The 17,762-nt window shown below is 38.0% G+C and overlaps 1 protein-coding gene across 5 annotated transcripts in view; it reads right to left on the bottom strand.

The window, feature by feature from the left end:
* The window catches only part of EXOC2 (exocyst complex component 2), a 517,534-nt gene that overhangs the window by 84,498 nt on the left and 415,274 nt on the right, over positions 1 to 17,762 (bottom strand). For all 5 annotated transcript variants that reach the window (XM_049823849.1, XM_049823848.1, XM_049823845.1 and 2 more), the window contains exons 6-7: positions 15,420 to 15,544; positions 1,397 to 1,477 (exon numbers count right to left, since the gene is read on the bottom strand). In XM_049823849.1, coding sequence (XP_049679806.1) covers positions 1,397 to 1,477; positions 15,420 to 15,544 — 206 coding nt within the window. The remainder of the gene's footprint in view (positions 1 to 1,396; positions 1,478 to 15,419; positions 15,545 to 17,762) is intronic.

Genomic DNA, 17,762 nt, shown 5'->3' with positions numbered 1-17,762 from the left:
TCTTCATTATCTGCATACAGATTTCAGCCACCATTTATCAAATGAAACAGCAATTATATATTACATATATATACTATATATATCTATATATAGATTTGTCTCATAGTAGTATGTGTAGGAAAATGTCACAGACCTAAATTTTTGCTTTTTTATTTAAAACCTGTCACACAATTTTGTCAAATGGCAAGTGCTCTTCAAGGAATCTGTGCTTGGTACATGACATAGGTAAATACAGAGCACAGAGCACTGAGGATTGCACTGGCAAATTTCAGCAAATGCTTTTTTCTCCTGCCCTATATGTATCAAATATTCTGCACATATAGACACACACTATAGTCTTTATATAGTGTGCGTCAGTTTTTTGAAGGTTTCTTTCGTTGGGTTTTTTGGTCATTTTTGGTTTTGGCAGTTTTTTGCATTCCAGGCAACAAGATGAGGGAATAACATTGTTCAAACTACACCTTTATTGTGAGCATTAATGAATTTCTACTGAAAAGAGCTAGAGCTGTTCACAAAACCCCCTGCTTTCTTTGTGCTCCCCACACAAACACACGTACAGTCACTGCTTTCTTCATACAAGACAAGAAAAACAGTGAACTTCCATGTCACTTTCTTGATTTCATAAAACACACTCAGACTTTCCAACACTGAGTCAGCTATCTGCATGTCATTACTGCTTATTGATACAGCACTAAGGGAAACATCCCTTCCTCCGTGAAAAAAATCACAATGAAACAAAGTAAAATTATCTTGGCAGAAGTCCCAGAATTAAAAAAAAAGTAACTTTTTTGATCTGATGAAACACATACCAAACTGCAGTAAATTCAAGCCATCTCTCTCGATGCAACCTTACAGCTAATACAGAGAAACAGAAGAGTACTGACAGCTTTTCCAAGTTTCTAAAAAGAATGTTAATTCCAAGTAGTCTGAATGGCAGCACAGTAAGTGAAAAAGATTCTGTTAATTGACCTTGTTATATTGCAAACAGTTTATTTGGGTTTTTTTTTCTCTTCCTCTTTTGCTCCAAGTTCTTACAATCCTGGTATTTAGCTTCACTCAATCTTCTACAGTTCTGTCTATCCATATAGCTTCTCTGTTTTCTTTGTCCACTCAAAATTGAGATGACACCAAAATTCATTTAAAGTAAATGCTTTAGAACATCTTTATTTTGATATTTATTCTCTTTGTTATCACAAACACTGCTGAAAGTCATGGCAAAAGCTGCTACTTTTTTCAAAAGGTGTACTATCACACCCTAAAATCACTACTATCAAACAGAAAAAGGCAAAAGGGACTGTACTGTTTTCTACTTTCTACCATATTCATAGGAAGATATTAAAGCTTGTTATAAAGTCCAAAGTCCATAAATAGTTGCTGCTGGAAGGACAAAACTTACTGTTCAGTACATTCTCCAGTTTTTGCGTCATGGATCCTTCTACTTTTTCCGTTCCATCCGCTTCCAGTTTTTGATGAATTGCTGGAATAAAGTGTCTAGTTAAAATGCAGAACATTTTAATAGGTGGGAATACACAACATCAAAGTGACACTTCTAAACATTTTTAAAATTGAAGTGTTATATTTCTTGTTAGATATAAAAAAAAATACAAACATGCTTCATGGCAGCAGGGTCTAGTGGAAGACAGGGCTTAGAGCCAGACATTGCAGAGTTTTAACCATTACTCTGACACAGACTTCCTGTATCTTCTTGAACAAGACAGTAATGCTCAAGGAAAAAAAAAAAACCCATGTGGAGAGAATAATGCTAATTAGCTATCTTGTAGTACAAGTGTTAATTCAATTTAGTATTTTGAAAAGTATAATTTAAGCATAAAATACTTTTGCTTTGTAAGGTAAAGTTTTTACACTAATCTCACCAAGAAGGAATTACCAACATAAAGGGTAGAAAGAGAATTTGGATGACCCCAAAATGGAGAGTTAGAACACTCCCCCACCAGTTGTTTTCATCTATAAAAATGCAGTCTCAAAACACAATTTAAGAGTTATCTTGTAGCAACACACCTCATTAACCATTACACAGAAGCACTGCAATGCTTTTGCTCAAAACAACATGAAAACAGAGAGGAGTTTGCTTTATTTCTTTGAAGATGCTATTTTTTTCCTGTCCTAAAATGCCAAAAGCCCTAATTCTTGTTTCCATGTGGTATTACTAATGGATATGGAAATGTGTAGTACCAGCACTAATTTGTTGGTTTATTGTAATTTCTTTTTCAGGAGGGGAGATTTACCAGCATTGCCTGACTATACCACATCACTCTGGAAATATGAACAGTGAATGGAGTGTGGATACTCCTTTCTTCTACTTCCCCTCTCTTATACAGCCTTCCTTCCCTCCTCTTCTCTGTTCAGTACAAGCAGCACAAATCAGTGTTTCTTTTTCTTTTTTTTGTTTTCTTTAAGGTAGCATTCCTGTATATACGGATACAGCATATATAAAACAATTATTTAAAAATATGATTTTCTTTCAAAATTTTTACTGTTAACATATGTAAAATCAGCTCAAACAGCCATCAGTTCCTGTCGCTTTAGATAAAATTAAGGCTTCTAAAAAACCTCCTACTGCTTCCTGCTGGTTCTCAGTAGCATAAAACAAAGCTAAGCTACCCTTGAAAACAGTGATGCTCAGCGCTCTGAAGAAAGCGAGTAACAATGTATTTCAGTTCAAAACAGAAATACAGTTTTGAAACCAGTCTCCCAATTGTCCCAGCTTATCTTGCTGAGGTTTGCATGGCAGAGCAACCCAAGTCCCTTGACTGGATTCTTTTAAGATGGAAAAAACCTAAAAGATGCACTCCATGGGTATACCTCATGTGCTTCAGGAGATACCTAGAATTCAATCCACTGGGTGATACTCAAGCTAGTCTAAATTACCACCCCAAACTGCATATAACATACACATAGAGATGTCATTACCAACTGGTTTCCTCTACAATGCCATCCCTACTTGCCCATGCTACACAGATGCAAATTAAGAACAAGCAAACAAGGACAGAAACTATCTTTAGTAAGGCAGCCCTGTGGCCTCAGTCCTACTGTAAGTAGTGAGAAAGGGCGGCTATTCTGAAACAGGACCAGCCTCCTTCAAAGGAAGGATTTTCATTTTGGGGGGTGGGGGTGTTAAAACAAAACAAAACCAAAAAAAAAAAAGAAAGAGAAAATTCCATTATTCTCAAACATCTACATTTGACCCTTCAATCCCTTGATCCTACACAAAGAATTTCAGGAAGCTTTGCTTTCTTCAAAATGCAAAAGCATCTCTATTTTTATCAAAGTCATTAGATTTATTTTTTTTCCTCCTCTAATTTAGGACACCATATTTCTTAAGACAATCAACACTTAAATGAAATAAACTAAAACTAGTAGATTCTTGCATATTTTAAGGAACAGAGGTCTACCTTAAAAAGATGGTATATTATTAACTGTAGCACGTATTTCATATATGACATGAATACCACTTGCCTACAAGAATATCTCTACAATTTTATAACAAAACCATTAAAGGTTTTAATGATATTATTCCATTTGTATACATCAGTTCTGGTCAGGGGCAGCCAATTACCATCCTGCAATTAATGTTACGTACTGAAAGGCAAGTTCATCAGAACAGCAACCACAACATAAACAGATCCTTTAAACCCAAATGTTGCAAGTACTATTGGAACCGCATCAAAGTGTAATGATTTTAATTTACTTATTTTGAAATCATTCTATGAAGCATATTTTTGAAAGATACTTTCTAAATGGATGTGGATAAAAACCCCTAAGCTTTATGCTGCCTCAGAGATTTTTAAGATTTAGTATTTTGGAACCATTAATTACATAGCGTTAATTGCTGACCAATTAACTATCATGTTACTCCTGAAGGGGACACACCTAAGAACTTCCAAAACTGAACTGTAACATCTAAACCTCTATCAAAGCACATACATTGGCAACAAAAGGTAAAACGTTATGAAGACTTCCTTTAACATACAAAACAAGAAGTTTTGAAAGGGCATAATTTACCATGTTAGCACTTTAAAAAAACTACAGTTCACGACATTTTTTGATTCTGAAGGCAGCTTCTTTAGAAACTGTATAATGCTCATTAACCAGTTCCTGAAAGTTTTAAAACACATCTTCTCCAAAGTAGTTCTCTTTCTCATCTCCTTTAGATAAAGATATACAAAAGCAATATTATTCCCCCCTCTTCCTTTTAGAGGACAGAAGATAACATTTTCACACTGGTAGCATTTAAAGTTAGTGGCTTGGCATAAAGTATTTAAAATTCTTAGTTTGAAAATAGTGGTGTTGGAAACCCTGGAAGAACGATCCCATTAAACCAATTCATAGCTGTGTTCAGACAGAGGAAAAAACTGTCAATGGAGCAAACACCCCCCCTCCCCCCCCCAAACCCAAGGTATTAAGTTTCAGAAAGGTGGAAAGCACTGTGGAGTACAGGTAAAGGTATATTAAGCATATGTACCTGGTGGCGTAAACCAAAAGGTATTTTTGGATGTATTGGGTTTGCATGGCAAGGTTTTGGTAGAGGGGAGCTGCAGGGGTGGCTTCTGTGAGAAGCTGCTAGAAGCTTCCCCTATGTCTGACAGAGCCAATGCCAGCCGTCTCCAAGATGGACCTGCCACTGGCCAAGGCCGAGCCCATCAGTGACGGTGGTAGCGCCTCTGGGATAACGTATTTAAGAAGGGGAAAAAAAGCTGCACATCAGAAACTGCAGCTGGAGAGAGAGTGAGAACATAAGAGAGTAACAACCCTGCAGACCCCCAGGTCAGTGCAGAAGAAGGAGGAGGAGGAGGTGCTCCAGGTGCTGGAGCAGAGATTCCTCTGCAGCCTGTGGTGAAGACCCTGGTGAGGCAGGCTGTCCCCCTGCAGCCCAGGGAGGTCTACGGGGGGGCAGATCTCCACCTGCAGCCTGGGGAGGACCCCACGCCAGAGCAGGCTCCTGGCAGGACCTGCAGATCTGTGGAGAGAGGAGCCCAGGCTGGAGCAGGTTTTCTGGCAGGACTTGTGACCCCATGGGGGACCCACGCTGGAGCAGTCTGTGCCTGAAGGACTGCAGCCCGTGGAAGGGACCCAGGCTGGAGCAGTTAGTGAAGAACTGCAGCCTGTGGGAAGGACCCACATTGGAGAAGTTTGTGAAGGACTGTCCCCTGTGGAAGGGACTCCACGCTGGAGCAGGGGAAGAGTGAGGAGTCCTCCCCCTGAGGAAGAAGGAGCAGCAGAGACAACATGTGACGAACTGACCCCAACCCCCATTCCCCGTCCCCCTGCGCTGCTGTGAGGGATAGGTAGAAGAGTTGGGAGTGAAGTTGAGCCTGGGAAGAAGGGAGGGGTGGGGGGAAGGTGGTTTATACTTGGTCTTATTTCTCATTAACCTACTCTGATTTGATTGGTAATAAATTAAACTAATTTCCCCAAGTTGAGCCTGTTTTGCCCATGATCATAGCTGCAGGGCAGCCTTAGCGAGATGATTTGATGGAAAACTCAGTAAAAGACTATTCTTTATTGATCAGTGAGCTTGTCTAAACCTTGCCCCAGCTGCACCGCTGCAATATAAGGGAAGAGGAAGGAGCACATGGCCAAGGGCAGGTAGAAAGCCAGCCTACGCCTCTCAGTAGCCAGCAGTTAAGACTACCTTCAAACGCCATTTCATACCCTCAGCTCATCATTGGCTGCAGTAAAAAGAGCAAGGAGAAAAATTTTAGGTCTTTGAAGACCTGAAGAAAAGGATGGATAGGATTTTTTTCTTGAATTGCCAGTTACCCTGGACTTACCCAATACAAACTATACAAGTTGGAACAGCAGTTGAAAACCTAGGAGAGCCCGTTTACCATTTTTGAGGATCTGTACTGTAAGAAGCATACAATAAAGATGAGGAGAGGCTAGGTCTTAATGCTTCAAGTGCGGCCAGAAAATTAACTGTATCTTGTACCATCTTTGCCAACGAGTATTCAAGTTTCCCAGCTAAGTCAGAATACTTAAAGGCTTGCAAACTTCAGAGCTGCAGTGAGATATTAACTAATAATAGTGAAAAGACTAAGTTTAGAGCTCACAATCACTAAACTGTGACTAAATACTTCAGCATTGGTTATTTTTGGCCAAATCACATGCAAAGTTCAATCTGGCAAACAAGCCATAGTACAGGCCTTGTAGTAAAATAACCTGCAATTAATTCATTGCTGCTCATGTTGAAAACACTTTTATTTAATCTAAGGAAGGATATGGTTTTCTACTTGGCAACCATAAATCTAATAAATTAAACCACACTTGCCAGGGTCATGCAGTTTTTGACTTGCAAATTTCATTCTTGATTTTCTCATTAGACATTTTTAAAACATACTTTGAGATAGGCACCAAAGCTGGTATTCTCAAAAATTCCTCAGCCCAACTGAGCTCAAAGCAACATAGATGCAAGTTTTCTACCATTTTCTCATTAAAGATGGCTAGAAATGCATTTGGTATATCTGAAAATCTTGCCCATTTCCACAGAAGTATGGTTAAAGGGAAAAAGAAGAAGAAGAAGAAAAAAAGAGGTACCTGAAATGAATTAAAACCTTTTAGTCAGATGTAGAAAATAAGAGGAGGAAAAAAAATACAAAAAAGGAAAGACTGACTCAAAGTATTTATGAAGTTCTGATGTGGTAACTATAAAGAACTTGGCACCAAAGCACAGTAATGGAGGGATGAAGAACACATGTTAACATGCTGCAAGGATTCACACCAACAGATGAATAAAAATGCCTTTGGTTTCTTTTCTCAAAAGATTAACGATTTTCTGTAATTTGAACAAAACATAAGGAGGCTACTGACAAGGACAGCACCCCTATGTAGGGTAAAAATTCTTCAGAATGGATTCAACAGAAGTGCACAGCTATATATAATGAGCAAAGAGATACATAGAGACAGCATGTCATGAACAGAGCTAGTAATACATTACACCATGAAATCCTAAACACACCTAAAGTTTGTTTACTATGGCCATTAGTAAATATTGCTAATTTTTTTTTTGTTTGGTTTGGTGTCATCCCCCCTCCCCCAAAGATTTCTAGGTAATTTTTTTGCAAATTGCATGGCAAACTTGGCTTTATTTTGGTAAACACTGCTAATGCAAGCAAAAATTACAAAATACTGAAAATAAATGTAGTATTGCCTTTAATTGTGTTTTTGTGGGTTTTTTTCTGTACCATTTACTTTTTCAAGTCTGTTTACCCAACACAGTGGCAAAAATCAAAGATAATGGACAGATTTAAAATTATTAAGAAAAAATTGAAGTACAATGCTAGGAGGGGAGGTTTTATGGAAATAAAAGACCAAAAATTGTAGTCTAACAACACTGTGAGGCCTGAGAACTTCATTCTCACACAGGTTTATATTTAAGCAAGTGTGATATTTCTGAGTATCTCAGAAATAGATGGGAAAACATGATTTATTATTCTACTTATGGATCCACTAAAAATTCCAGGACTGGACCCAGGCCTTTGCCAGGATACTTCAGAATTTTAGAGCATGGGAAGTGCTATTCTCTTTATACTGACACAGTGCTAACCTTCCGGATCTATGAAAGCTAATGGTAGAAATAAAAGTATCTTTTAAATGTTGCATGTATTTTAAAAGTGGTATGGAAATTAAAATGGAACAATGTAACATGAAATTAAGCTGGCTTGTAGGTCAAGTCTGGCTCAAAGTTAACTGTAGGTAATGTTTTTGCAATGAACTGCAGTACTTGCTATTGGAAAACTGCAATTGCAAACCTGATCTTTTTGATGCTTTACTATTTTTCCAATGCAAGCAAAAAATATTAACTTAACCTGAATAAACACAAATTAATACAACATGACAGCCACAGTTAGCTAAAAGCTGCCATAAGTGTATCCATTTGGAGAAATTCTGCTAGTAATTAGCTTACATCTCTAAAACAATTACTGATTTAAAAGAATATATATTAGCAGTTAGCATAAAACCAGGTACAGGTATGGGCACAGAATTTTCATGATGGACTGAGACAACTGCCCTTTCACACTTTTTCAAATCAGACCACCTCTTTTTTGAAACAAAAAACACTCCCCAGACAGTGCTATGCTAGAACCTGCATGAAAGTTTGAGGCTTTTATCAATCATGATTACATAACTTTTGCTTTTTTTTTTTTTGAGAGTTGCATTAAGATAATAATTGGTCTGTTACAGAAATTGATCATAGGCATTGCATGAAGAAGCAGCAGCCACCTGAGACTAAACTACCTACCACCACTTACATACTTTACTGGCACTCCTTTGTCAGGTCGTCTCTCTCTCAGCATACATTGCTCATTGCAATGTTCCCTTTGTTATCTAGCACTGCAAGATCAGAATGCAAGTTTGACAAGCATGCCTATTTTTTCATTGTGCATACATGAGAAGGCCCATAAATGTAAGGACAAATTATGTAGCAATGATAGTGCAATTGCTTCACATTCAGCTTTTGTCTATAAGTGTAGCATAAATAACTCAAGCCTTCCAACATGAGCATCCACTTGGAAAGCTAGACAGCGAGCTTAGAGCACATCAGCTATTGCTTCATGACTACTTGTAGGCATGATCTTAATTCTTAAACTGAAATAATCTAACTTGCATCTACTGTGAGGCACCTACATGGATGTAAACTGTTAACCTGAAGTGACCGATATGCTGTTAGATACATGCCCAATATGTGCAGCATCTTTGTTTATCCTTGCCAGCTTGTTTCTGTGGCCCTGTTCTTTCTTAGCCTCTATGAATTACTGTATTGGAAATTACTAGCTATTAATAGCAGGCTGTTCTTACCCTGCAAAGACTATATTCTATCACTTGAAGTGGCATGAAGAGGAAAATGTTGACACACACCACACAGAGCATTCAGCACAGAGCTACTCTAGCCATTTCAAGTCAGCTGCACAACATTTAGCTAATAATCATATGTCTGAATTTGATTTACCCAAATCCATGTTTAATAAAAATTCATACTATTTGGGAAAATGTGTATGAGACTGAAGTAAAGCAAAAATGTGAATTAGATATGGTACAAAACAGGAATGTGAAAACAGTAAAACCTGGTATAACAGTCTGATGCCGTACTACCTACCAAAACCAGTCATGGACTAGCATTTCATAGGATAAGCAGACAAAAAGACAAGAGAGTGAACTGAGATAAGAGCTAGAAAACCATTTCAAAATTGCTCAGTCAGTCTATTTTGCAAACAGAACCACTAATAAAAAATTGGCTGTATGTACTCTCTTTAAATTCCAATATGATGTAACTCCTCAAAAGCAAGAAGCAAAGGGACCCTTATATGACAGACAAGCATCAGTTTTCAGTTTCTCAAATTCCCAGTATGGCTCAGACTAGAATACAGATCCAGTCGTTTCTTTTGTTTTAGTTTCAGGGAAAATTAATTTAACATAGTAGCAACAGAATATGCTAATTCATACTGAATCAGATCCTGGATCACTGACATGCTCATCCTAGAACAGACCTTAAGGGATGAAGTGTAAAAATATTCTACAGGAAGAAAAAAAAAAAATCAACAAAAAAACAAACCAAAAAGACCCCCAGGCGTTGACCAGATATAGGATCATTTCAGCCAGGTAAACTTTATCCTAGCTTATGTATTAAGTAAGGTATTAGACAAAAGGCCAACTACAGTCCAAGTACTCCATCATACTGGCGCTCCCATAGGCCACACATCTGAAGAGGGGTGGAAAGGGAAAAAAGGAATAGTGCTGTAATAGCCAGCAGTGCTTCTTTTGTATAGATTTTTTTTTTCTGAAAATCACATAAAATGTGTTCGTAGTTATAACTGCACAAGAACTGTAGCCATGGCAAACTAAAGAGTCAAATCTAAATCTCAAATTTGTTCAACATATCCGTGTTTCAAAAGACAACACTGTATCTTCTTTACTTGCCAATATAGATGTCATACTTGCATGTTTTTGCAGAATTGAGCAACTGAAGTGGTCATTTCCCTATCTTTTTCCTTTCCCCTAAATAAAAAGAAACTCTGCAGCCTAAGGCTCTTTGTAAGAATACTCCTGAAAAAGTATATTCAAAGTAAATTAATTTGCTAAATTTCCAAAGACTTCTGTGTGGGACATGAATTGCTCACGACAATAAAACATGACTTGTCTACAAGCATATAAACAGCAGCCCTTTTAGAAATGCTACTTTCTAGGTTGCAATTAGAACTATGGGAAATAAATCAGCTGAACTCCCTGTTGTTGACAAGTGGGTCAAGTTGAGGTGAACCTCGTTCCCCTCAGCTCAGTTTACAGCTCCCTTCAGCTGATGAAACAAACTTCCTGTTGAACATCTCTGCAGCAAAGTCACTGTCAAACTGTCAGCCATGCTAACGGGCAGAGAGACGTGAGGACCTGATAAGGCAATTCTGTTTTCCAAGAAATTAAACCAAACAAGCAAGGGTTCTGGCCTATTTGACCTCTTATTTTCTTAGTAAACAGTTTCTAAATCACAAAATACAAACATCTGGGGATAACTTTTTAATGGTTTTTGTTGCTTCCTTGTGAAAATATTAATACTCATTTAAATGTATCATACAGTCTGACAGGACACTTACGATCAGACTGATCTCACTGATCCTAATTAATGAAAAAACTGCACCATCACAAGTAATTCAGGGTTTCCCAGATCAAGTTCCTGTATTTGAAACAAACATTGTTAAATGTATATGAGTTAAAGCAGGTATAAACAGATGTACGACCTGCAGTTTATAAAGCATAACCATTGGGGTTGGAAGATGTGTTCTAGGATATCCGAGGGGAAAATTGAGAGCCTAAATTTTTGCCCATCAACAAAAAATCTATCTTCAGAAAATGCATTAGGTTTTAGAAATCTACCTAAAGGAATCCAAATGAAGATGAAGCAGCTCAGGAAATCTAAATCATATTGGAAGACAGACTAGAGGTATTCAGTAAAGATTTTCCCTTAAGTCGCTTTTCATCTGTGACAGTTGTATGCTCAGCATCAAATAATGAAAGTTTGCAGAACCAAGGCTATGTCCCTAAGATTTGTTGCTGAAACAATCTTTCAGCTTTCAAAATATAAACTATCCATGTAGCTTTGTTTAAATGCATACAAATTCTAGTTGCACCTTTTTAAAGGAGAAGACACACAAATTCACCCTTACATATGTAAGAACAGAAAAGTGCCATTATATCAACTTGCACAAACACTGTACAGCCACAGTATATTAATTTTAATTTAGTGTTCTGTTAACAAGCTTGAATTTCATAATTGCATGCCTAAGAAACATAGAATCATTTAGGTTGGAAAAGACCTTCAAGATCGAGTGCAACCATCATCCATGCCCACTAAACCATGTTCTACGAGTTTGATATGATGAGTACCCCATCTACGTGCTTTCTGAATACCTCCAGGGATGGTAACTTAACCACGTCCTTGGGCAGCCTGTTCCAATGTGTAACAACCCTCTCAGTAAAGAAATTTTTCCTAATATCCAACCTAAACCTCCCCTGCCACAACTTGAGGCAATTTCCTCTTGTCCTATCTCCAGCCACATGACAGAAGAGACCAGCACTCACCTCACTACAACCCCCCTTCAGGTAGTTGTAGGGAGCGATCAGGTCTCCCCTCAGCCTCCTCTTCTCTAGACTAAACAGCCCCAGTTCCCTCAGCCGCTCCTCGTAAGACTTGTGCTCCAGGCCCCTCACCAGCTTGGTGGTTGCCCTTCTCTGGACACGCTCCAGCACCTCCATGTCTGTCTTGTAATGAGGGGCCCAAAACTGAACACAGGACTCAAGGTGCAGCCTCAGCAGTGCCGAGTACAGGGGACGATCACCTCCCTGCTCCTGCTGGCCACACTACTTCTGATACAGGCCAGGATGCTGTTGGCCTTCTTGGCCACCTGGGCACATTGCTAGCTCATATTCAGCCGGCTGTTGACCAGCACCCCCAGGTCTTTTTCTGCTGGGCAGCTTTCCAGCCACTCTTCCCCAAGCCTGTAGCGCTGCATGGGGTTGTTGTGACCCAAGTGCAGGACCCAGCACTTGGCCTTGTTGAACCTCATACAATTGGCCTCAGCCCATCGATCCAGCCTGTCCAGATCCCTCTGTAGAGCCTTCCTGCCCTCCAGCAGATCAACCCTCCCTCCCAACTTGGTGCCATCTGCTAACTTGCTGAGGGTGCACTCAATCCCCTCATCCAGATCATCAATAAAGACACTAAAGAGAACTGTCCCCAATACTGAGCCCTGGGGAACACCACTGTTGACCTGCCGCCAACTGGATTTAACCCTATTCACCACAACCCTCTGGGCTCGTCCATCCAGCCAGTTTTTCACCCAGCGAGGAGTACACTTGTCCAAGCCATGAGATACCAGCTTCTCAAGGAGTATGCCAGGAGACACAGTGTCAAAAGGCCTTGCTGAAGTCCAGGTAGACAACATCCACAGCCCTCCCCTCTTCCACTAGGTGGGTCACCTGGTCACAGAAGGAGATCAGGTTGATGGAGCAGGACCTGCCTTTCACGAAGCCATGCTGGCTGGGCCTGATCCCCTGGTTGTCCTGCACATGCTGTGTGAGTGCACTCAAGACAAACTGTTCCATATTCTTCCCCGGTACAGAGGTCAAGCAGACAGGTCTTAATTAATTCATGGGTTTTGTTGTTTGGGGGTTTTTTGTTTTGTTTTTAATTTTGCATCTGAGCGGTTTCCCTAGAACAATGCTAATAATGCTTACACTTAATTCTTGTAATCTCTTCTTTGAGAAAACTGTAGTGATCAAATGTTCTGGAAAAAAGCTTTGACATCTGGCATGATGGAATCAAAAGATACCCTTTTTTCTTGCTACTACGGGAAGCCTCTCCACATCCAGCTTAGCTGTTGATTGTACCTATCACAGGTTGAAGTCCTTCAGAAGTTATGCAATTTTTCCAGCTACACTCCCTCAAAAATATTCTGCATAAGGAAGAAGAGAGAGCAAATAAGCAGTTCTGCATTACAAAGCTGAAACTCCTATGCAGTAAGGGTTGGGGTTTTTTTACTGAAAAGCATTGAAAACACTTCGGCACATGCATTTAATAGGAAATTTCAACAGAGAAATGCATATTGAAATGCTACAGAAGGCAGCTGTGATGTACACTGCATCCTCATTAAGAATTTCATTTCAGAATTTAAAAACTAAATATTGTATTTTAGTCCCTTGAACTCCAGTGTTATAGCTTTGAATTGCTAAAGAGATTAAGACTTCAAGTCTCTAATTTTCTACAACAGCATAAAGGCCATTCTTTCTTAGTACTATTTTAATTCACTATTTTTAATAACATAAGCTACATGCCTGCTTCCTTTCAAGCCCTTAAGGGGATCACTGGGAAGAAGACAGACCAAGCCATTTTGGTTACAGATGAAAAGTGGCACCAAGAACCACATGAGTCATCCCAAGTTTTGAGTTCATAATTTATCTTTAAAGACTGCACCGATAAACTCTAATTTTAGGTAAAAATAACACTCTGATAAAGATAAGAGATGCAAGACAATATTACAGCTATTATAACTTCTTAAAATTGAGAACACAGTAGTTAATGAAATAAATCAATTTGCTTTCCCTATTGTAATTTTATTAATATTTTTCACCCTCCTACTTGCTCTCCGACCTCTTAATTTATCAGGAGATCCGTCTCCAAAGGCTAGAAGCCTACGCTTGAATAGATGGGACAAGAGAAAAATCACTCAGTCGTGTTCAGTCTTTCTAAAACCTCACAACATTTATGGTTTGTGTCAGCTTTCTGTAAACCCTACTAAGTCTTTGCTGGTCCAAAAAATAATCTTACAGGATAACACATATGTCTGCCAGCACTACTATTTTTTCCATAGCAGCAACTGTTTGGAAACAGAATGCTGAATTTTTTAGAGTATTTGATACTCTACATGCAAACCAGATTTGGTTGTGAAAAAAGAAAAAGTAACATTTCAATATTTGTTCAGGATTATTTAGGATTTTGAAGTATTTAAGAAAAACTAGGATTTCAACATTTTCAAGATATTTAACACTTACAAAGAAAAAGCCTATTATAATTTCTCTTAGCATTTAATAAAAACTCAGCTTAAAAGTTAAAGAATGCCAAATACTGATTCTTCTTAGTGTCTCTTCCTATGACTACCACAACATTCTTCAGTATTTCCACTAAATCCTTTAATACTTCTCTTCTGTAATTGAACCCATCTAGATTTAGGCCAAGATTTTCCAAAACTCATCAGTAATATGTCAGTTCTGGGTGGGTTAATAGAGATGTTTAGGAGTTAAGATTCTTCACGGGAAGAATCTTCAGATGTCTCAAGAAGAGGTCTTCCTTACCGAAGCATGTGTGTTTGCACTTGTGGAAAGAGCTGTCCTCTTAAAAATTATCAAATTAGGCAGGTAGCTGAAAGCCATCAACAACTTTTGAAAATACTGTCATCTGAAGGGCAGGTCACAGGTTAATCTGCCTGGGGCAATAATACAGGTGGACCACCAGGTGAGACAGAACTACCTTCCCTTTTCCCTGACACATGGAAGTGGCTATCAGTAAGCGAGCGGCCTGCAAGTGGGTCGAGAGAAAATTGGTACTTCTGCAAAGCAGCATTCCTAAAGCCAGCAGAAGTGCTAGCTTGGCTGAGGCTATGAGTTAGATACAAGTTTTCTTACTCCATGGTACCCATAACACAGGATCAATGATCAGGAGTGCTAATCCTGCAATATACAGTAGCTATGAAGAGCAGCATAGTGGTAAATGTCAATCCTATTGCAGATGGCCTAGCACTGGCACTTTCTTATCCAGCACAGTCCCTAACTAGACAGGACTATGGCAACCCACAATGAACTTTTACCCGAGACACATTTTATGCTTTAAGAGTGTGCGTGTGTGTATATGTATATATATATATATACACACACACAGAAAATAAAGATATAAATGGCACAGACAACTAACCTAATCTCACTGGCTTGTTGCATTTTCCCTATGGCAAGCAGCATATAAAGGCCATTTGATTTCCCGACTCGGAGTGTACTGAATAGTCATATAACTACTACAGTCTGACTATGGGATAAGGCATCATAAAATCAAGTTTTTAAGTCATCTTAATATTATCTCCAGTTTAACATTTCTTTCTTTTCTGGATTTGTGGTCTAAGCAGTTTCATCAAATACCTCCAATTCTTGTAAGATACATTTGGAGACATCTTTCGCAAATATACCACAACAATCACCTAGCTAGTCCCACCTTGTGACCAACACAATACAGATTTTGGGCTCATTATACACTTTTAGAAGAGACTGTGAAGAAAAGCAATATTTTTAGTATTAAAAATTCAACCATACATGCAGATATTGTCTTTTCTTTTATACTGTATTTAGTAAGTGCAAAGTATCTTTACCTGACAGAGCATCTTGTGCTTCAAAAAATGTGCTGAGACCTCCTTTCACATAAGCTAGGCTCCCCTCATTTTTCTTATTGGCTTGTTTCTTCAAATGCACAACAGCTGTTTTGAGCTGATCAAAACTGAAAACAAACAAGAAGACCCCCCGTGACATTCAAACAACAAGTAAGGTCAGCTAATGAATAAACAGAACATTTTACTTGGAAAATAAGGCCAGCTACTTTTGCAACAACTATTAAGGATTGAGTAATTGCTAAGGAGTGTGCTTCTCGATAATGACAATTTACTTAGTCCAAAGAATTTTTGGTTTTTTAGTTTTAATCATAAATGGAGGGCTCCTATCACTTGGGATGGAATAGACTTCTTTATAATACAAATTAGTCAAGTAACTTTTTCTAAACATGCAACATTGCTCTTGGCTAACTGTCTGTACTACATTAAATAGGTGATAGTACAATTCACTACACTTAGTATACTAGATTAACTACTTGGATGCTACAAGTCTCTAATAACGACATTTGTTTAACTCTGCAGCTTAGCTCACAACCCCTTTTCACTTTCAGTTTCCCATTCCTTCAATATTTTTATGTTGGCTTGGACATGCAGTTCAAAACTGAACACAGTATTAGTGCAAAAATAAAGAGAAGCTGAACAGATTCCTGCTTTATGAAAGTATGTTTTTATATGTAGTCTACTGAATTATTTTTGAAAGACACTTCACAGGGGAATATTAATTGCCAACTCATCATTGTTGTTTGTATGGCAGGTTTCTTTTTATCTTACGTTTGCTAATATTTCTAGATTATTGCCAGTTTACATTTGATTTCCCATTTTTATTTTTTGCAAGCAGCTGCAATTATTTTAGAAGTCTTAGGTCACGACTGATTCTTCATTACTTGCGTATCATTTTTTTTGTTGTTGATAATGAATATGATCTCAGTAGTTATGCTACTGGATTCATTATAAAAGCACTATCATGAACAAGCTCAGAAATACAAACATAACACATGATTTCCACCCTTAAAGTCTTTTCTCCTACCTGCAGGCCAACCCCATCTCTCTAATACAAAAGAATCAAACAAAAACCTGCACTATACCTCAATGAGGAGAGGAAAACAATGAAGTAAGGAAATTAAGACATGAGGCAATTCCACCAATAGTCTTTGCCCACTTTAAACAGCAGTATAAAAAGACACATTAAGAGAACAAACCAAACTTTAGCCCAGGCACTGAGAAGGCTATCACCATCTGCTGGGAGACAAAACACACTGGTGTAGTTACAGACATTTTCCTTTTATACTGGTGATGTCACAACATTTTGCTTTATTTCCTGTTTCCATCTGCTGGACAGAAATCACATTACTCAATAGCTGGATTGGTCTACTTGGGCATACAAGAAGTACTTACCAGCAGCATTTTCAAAATAACAAAAATCTGTACAGCTTTCTTTTTAAGCACCATTTCATGTTATCTGATGATCTCATAATACTTCTAAATAGTTTATTTATATTTGTCAGGATATTGCCAGGAGTAAAAAAAAAAATTTAAAAAAAATTTAAAAAGTTATTTTGATGGCTTAAAAAGAATTTCCTTCAAGGAAAAAACAGACATAAGCTAACCAAAACATCACCACACCACACGTTTAGTACTCCCAATACGTGAGGTTACATAGAGGACAAGAACTAAACCATTGCTGTTTGTTTCTGGAAAAACAGCACAAATGATATGGGGCAGATAATTATACAATTCCAGAATATTTCTAAGACTACACATTTTGAAGTGAGAAGAAAAAAAAACCAACAGAAAAACCAGATTTGCCTCTTCTTTTTTTAAAAAGTTATTTATAATTAGATTCAAAACATGACTGGATTCACCCTACCCTTTGAGCCATTCTTCCTGTTGAGTTTTGCACAGCTTTTATACCTTCAACAACTAAGATTTAGATTTTATAAACCTAAACTGAATTAACATGCAAAAAACCAGCTTTCATTTAAAAACAAAAATTAATACTTTTAATTCCACTGGACAGAGGGGACCATGACTTGAAACTGTTCACACACAAAGACACAAACCAATGGAAGGTTTTTTTTCCAAGAAACATGAAGTATTTAAGCTGATACTAGAAAAAGTGTTAAAATTTTTTTTCTTAATAGGCAGCTTGAAATTTACATGACAGTGGACTTTCAGGTACTGACACACTGGCACAGTACAAGTCAAAAAGGGGCCATACCAGCTATGTAATTATTTAAGTTATCAATTCATAGTACTGATGACCAGAAAAAAATCAGTGTTTTTACTGATAACTTGTCATATTAGAGATATAACTATTACTTTATCCTG

This window comes from Accipiter gentilis, chromosome 20, assembly GCF_929443795.1.
Source record: "Accipiter gentilis chromosome 20, bAccGen1.1, whole genome shotgun sequence".
NCBI classification, from domain to species: Eukaryota; Metazoa; Chordata; class Aves; order Accipitriformes; family Accipitridae; genus Astur; species Astur gentilis.
This window is presented reverse-complemented; position numbering and strand designations above follow the sequence as displayed.